Here is a 5,677-nt window from a genome sequence, read left to right as displayed (position 1 = left end):
TCCGGGTGCTCCGGTTTCCTCCCACAGTCCAAAGATGTGCAGGTCAGGTGAGTTGGCCATGCTAAATTCCCCGTAGTGTTAGGTAAGGGGTAAATATAGGGGTATGGGTGGGTTGCGCTTCGGCGGGTTGGTGTGGACATGTTGGGCCGAAGGGCCTGTTTCCACACTGTAAGTAATCTAAAAAAAATCCTCCACCGCCACCCTCTGTCTTCTACCTTTGAGCCAGTTCTGTATCCAAATGGCTCGTTCTCCCATGAGATCTAACATTGCTTACCAGTCTCCCATGGGGAACCTTGTAGAACGCCTTACTGAAGTCCATATGGATCACATCGACCGCTCTGCCCTCATCAAGCCTCTTTGTTACTTCTTCAAAAAATTCAATCAATTTTGTGAGACATGATTTCCCACATACAAAACCATGTTGACTATCCCTAATCAGTCCTTGCCTTTCCAAATACATATACATCCTGTCCCTCAGGATTCCCTCCAACAACTTGCTCACCACTGAGGTCAGGCTTACTGGTCTATAGTTCCCTGGCTTGTCCTTACCGCCCTTCTTAAACAGTGGCACCACATTTGCCAACCTCCAGTCTTCCGGCACCTTACTTGTGACTATTGATGATACAAATATCTCAGCAAGAGGCCCAGCAATCACTTCTCTAGTTTCCCACAGAGCTCTCGGGTACACCTGATCAGGTCCTGGGGATTTATCCACCTTTACCCGTTTCAAGACATCCAGCACTTCCTCCTCTGTAATATGGACATTTTGCAAGATGTAACCATTTATTTCCCTACAGTCTATATCTTCCATATCCTTTTCCACAAGGTTCCCCATGGTAGGTTAATTCAGAATGTAAGGAGGTTTGGGATACAGGGACATTTGCCTATCTGGATACAGAATTGGCTGGCCAAAAAAAGACAGCGAGTAGTGGTGGATGGGAAGTATTCCACCTGGAGATCGGTGACCAGTGGTGTCTCGTAGGGATCTGTTATTGGGCCTCTGCTTTTTGTAGTTCTTTTAAAATGACTTGGATGAAGAAGTGGAAGGGTAGGTTAGTAACTTTGCCGATGACACAAAGATTGATGGTGTTGTAGATAGTGTCGAGGGCTGTTGCAGGCTACAACATGACATTGACAGGATGCAGAGATGGGCTGAGAAGTAGCAGATGGAGTTCAACCTGGATAAGTGCAAAGTGATTCATTTTGGAAGGTTGAATTTGAAGGCTGAATGCAGGGCTAAAGACAGGATTCTTGGCAGTGTGGAGGAACAGCAGAATCTTGGGGTCCACATACATGGTTCCCTCAAAGTTGCCACCCAAGTTGATAGGGTTGTTAAGAAGGCATCTGGTATTTTGGCTTTCATTCACAGGGGGATTGAGTTTAAGAGCCGTGAGGTTTTGCTGCAGCTCTATAAAACCCTGGTTAAGCCACACTTGGAATATTGTGTCCAGTTCTTGTCCTTTATCGGAAGGAGAGGGTGCAGAGGAGATTTACCAGGATGCTGCCTGGATTGGAGGGCTTGTCTTATGAAGAGAGGTTGAGTGAGATCGGGCTTTTCACACTGGAGAGAAGTATAAGAGGTGTTTTGATAGAGGTGTACAAGGTAATGAGATGCATAGATGTAGAGTAGATAGCCAGAGACTTTTCTCCAGGGCAGAAATGGCTGTCATGAGGGAGTCATAATTTTAAGGTGATTTGAGGAAGGTATGGGGGAGATGTCAGAGGTAGGTGCTTTACACAGAGAGGGGTGGGTGTGTGGAATGCACTGCCAGCAGTGGTAGTAGAGTCAGAGACATTAGGGACATTTAAGCAGCTGCTGATCAAACACATGACTGGCAGTAAATTGAGGGGTGTGTAGGTTAAGTTGATCTTAGATTAAGATAAATGCTCGGCACAACATCGTGCGCCGAAGGGCCTAAACTGTGCTTTACTGTTCTCTGTTCTATAACTGCAGAGCTTAGATCTGCTCCCGTAACTCTTAGATCTGCTCACTTAACTCTATCTATCACTTGCTGCTTATTGTGTTTGGCACATAAGTATTGGTGTATGGTAGCTTCACCAGGGTGACACCTCATTTTTAGGTATGCCTGTTGCTGCTGCTAATAAATAAGAAGGAACTGTTCCCATTGTTGGAGGAATCAAGAATGAGAGGATATGAATTTAAGCTGACTGATAAAAGAATCAATGATAACAGGAGAAAAACCTTTTCCCCTCAGCGAGTCATTAGGGTCTGGAATGTATTATCTGAGAGTGTGGGGGAGGCAGGTTCAATTCAAATGTTCTGGGGGACCTGAAGAAAAACTGTGTGTTGATACAAGGTGTTATTTAAAGCAACAAATCAATTCTACAATGGAATCATTGAGATGAAGTTTTGTTACAGTGGTCTTTGGTTAAAATCTCATCTACTCATTTTCTAGGTTGTCCACAAAACCAGACCTTCAGTAAATGCGCGAATATTTGCCCACATAGCTGCTCAGACCTTCGGTCTGAAACAGAGTGTCAGCAGGATGCCTGTGAGCCTGGATGCCTTTGCCCACTGGGGCAGGTGAGTCTGTTTGTTCGATAATACCAACTAAGCTCATAAATTTCTGGGTTCTTCCATGAAGATGTGGTTGTCAATGGCTCGGCCTCCAACAGTTGACCTTGAACTGGGTGGTTTGATCGGTCATTTTCGAGGGCAATTTAGTGTTAACCATGTTGTTGAGTATCTGGAGGTACACGTTGCCCAGACCAGTTAGAAGCATAACAAATAGGAGCAGGAATAGACCATTCAACCGTTGGGCTTGCTCCACTATTCAATATCACCATGGCTGTTCATCTAACGTACTCCTCTCTTGCTCCTTTCTCCCCAAATCCTTTGCTTCCTTTAGCTATGAAACTCCTTCTTGAAAATATTTAATGACCTCAACTGCTTTCTGTGTCAGAACATTGCACAGACTTCCCACTCTCTGGGTGAAGATATTTCTCCTCAACTGAGTCCTAAAAGGCCTACCCCTTTATCCTTAGGCTGTGACTGCTGGCTCTTGACTCCTTGATCACTGGTAAAGACGACAGATTCCATTAAGTGTATCAAAGCACCAGGTAGATTTTTAAGACAATCAAACATCATTCAACCAGTTTTTCTTAATTCCAACCATCTTCAACTACTTCATCAATGACCTTGCCTTCTTGATAAGGTCAGAAGTGAGGATGCTCACTAATAATTGTACAATGTTCAGCACCATTTATGAGTCCTCACATACTGAAGCAGTCCATGTTTAAATGCAGCAAGACCTGGACAATATCCAGGCTTGTGCTGATAAGTGGCAAGTAACATTCGTGCCACACAAATGCCAGGCAATGACCATCTCCAATAAGAGAAAGTTTAACAACTGCCCCAAACATACAATGATCTTACCATCACTGAATCCTCCACTATCAACTTCCTGAGGGTTACCATTGACCTGAAACTCACTTGGACTCACCAAATAAACACGTTGGTTACAAAAGCAAGTCAGAAACTAGGAATACTGCAGTGAATAACTCACCTCCTGTCCACTATCTGCAAGGTATAAGTCAGGAGTGTGATGGAATACTCCCCAATTGCCTGTTGGGTGCAGCTCCAACAACACTCGAAGCTTGACACCATCTCAGACACATCCACAAAGATCCACTCCCATCACCACCAACGGTCAGTAGCAGCAGTGTATACTATCTACGAGATACATTGAACAAATTCACCAAAGATCCTTCGACAGCACCTCCAAAACCACAACCACTTCCATAAGGATAAGAGCAGCAGGTACAATGGAAAATCACCCCCTGCAAGTTCCCCTCCGAGCTATTCACCATCCAGACTTGGAAATATTATCACTGTTCTTTCAGTCTCACTGCATCAAAATCCTGGAATTCCCTCGGTAAGGGCATTGTGGGTCAACCCACAGCAGGTGGAGTGCAGTGGTTCAAGAAGGCAGCTCACTACCACCTTCTCGAGAACAATCAGAAATGGAAAAGAAATTTCTGGGCACGCGATACTCACATCCAATTAATGGATTTTTAAAAGTTGCTGAGCCTTATGTGGAAAGCGTCTATTGAGCAATTGTGTGAAATATCCTGAAATAAACAGGCTGTGTTGTTTGCTCTTCCTGCTATTAGAAGGGTGTATCTGTGTTAAACAATGATTAAAACACAGCAGTGTATGTACATCATTGTCCCAGGGAACATTCAGGCCTTGACTCATAAGTGGCACTTTTTCTTCATTCATTCATAGGTTGCAACTAAGCTAGTGTTTATTACCCATCCCATAGGAATAGGCCATTTGGCCCCTTAAGGAGAAAGTGAGCACTGCAGATGCTGGAGATCAGAGTTGAGAGTGTGGTGCTGGAAAAGCACAGCAGATCAGGCAGCATCCGAGGAATAGGAGAATCAGCATTTCAGGGTTAAGCCCTTCCTGATGAAGGACTTATGCCCGAAACATCGATTCTCCTGTTCCTCAGATGCTGCCTGACCTGCTGTTCTTTTCCAGTACCACACATTCAGCCCTCGAGACTGGTACATCATTGAACACAATCATTGTTGATTGAACACTTCATGCTTCAAAAACATGCTTTTACCAACCCCATCCCGATAATCCTGTCCACCACTGGGTAATCCAAACATACTCAAAAGACCTAGCTCCCACAGCCCTCTGTGATAAAGATTTCCAACAGATCATAACCAGGGAAGCTAGGCAAAGGACAGATCCATTCAAGGACAATGGAGGGAATTTAGGTGTGCAAAAGGAGGAATTGGGTAATGTCCTTAATGAATACTTTGCATCAGTGTCCACAAAGGGGAAGAATATGGTGGATTGTGCTTCTAGAGAGGTGTATGTTGATATTCTAGAACATAGAACATAGAACAATACAGCACAGAACAGGCCCTTCGGCCCACGATGTTGTGCCGAACATTTGTCCTAGCTTAAGCACCCATCCATGTACCTATCCAATTGCCGCTTAAAGTTCGCTAATGATTCTGACTCTGCCACTCCCACAGGCAGCGCATTCCATGCCCCCACCACTATCTGGGTAAAGAACCTACCCCTGACATCCCTCCTATACCTTCCACCCTTCACCTTAAATTTATGTCCCCTTGTAACACTCTGTTGTACCCAGGGAAAAAGTCTCTGACTGTCTACTCTATCTATTCCCCTGATCATCTTATAAACCTCTATCAAGTCACCCCTCATCCTTCGCCGTTCCAATAAGAAAAGGCCTAGTACTCTCAACCTATTTTCGTACGACCTATTCTCCATTCCAGGCAACATCCTAGTAAATCTCCTCTGCACCCTCTCCAAAGATTCCACATCTTTCCTAAAATGAGGCACACAGTACTCCAAATGTGGCCTTACCTAGGTCCTATACAGCTGCAACATCACCTCACGACTCTTGAATTCAATCCCTCTGCTAATGAACGCTAATACACCATAGGCCTTCTTACAAGCTCTATCCACCAGAGTGGCAACTTTCAAACATCTATGAACATAGACCCCACGATCCCTCTGCTCCTCCACCTTACTAAGAACCCTACCATTAACCCTGTATTCCGCATTCTTATTTGTCTTTCCAAAATGGACAACCTCACACTTGGCAGGGTTGAACTCCATCTGCCACTCCTCAGCCCAGCTCTCCATCATATCTAAGTCCCTTTGCAGCCAACA

General features: G+C 44.7%; 1 protein-coding gene across 1 annotated transcript in view; it reads left to right on the top strand.

Moving 5' to 3' along the window:
* Positions 1-5,677, top strand: part of LOC122548771 (SCO-spondin-like) — a 188,294-nt gene that overhangs the window by 120,334 nt on the left and 62,283 nt on the right. The window contains exon 18 of the mRNA XM_043687538.1: positions 2,418-2,545. Within this exon, the coding sequence (XP_043543473.1) occupies positions 2,418-2,545 (128 nt within the window). The remainder of the gene's footprint in view (positions 1-2,417; positions 2,546-5,677) is intronic.

The sequence above is a fragment of the Chiloscyllium plagiosum genome, chromosome 4 (assembly GCF_004010195.1).
Source record: "Chiloscyllium plagiosum isolate BGI_BamShark_2017 chromosome 4, ASM401019v2, whole genome shotgun sequence".
NCBI classification, from domain to species: Eukaryota; Metazoa; Chordata; class Chondrichthyes; order Orectolobiformes; family Hemiscylliidae; genus Chiloscyllium; species Chiloscyllium plagiosum.
The sequence above is the reverse complement of the archived record's forward strand: the minus strand, read 5'-3'. Positions and strand labels throughout refer to the sequence as shown.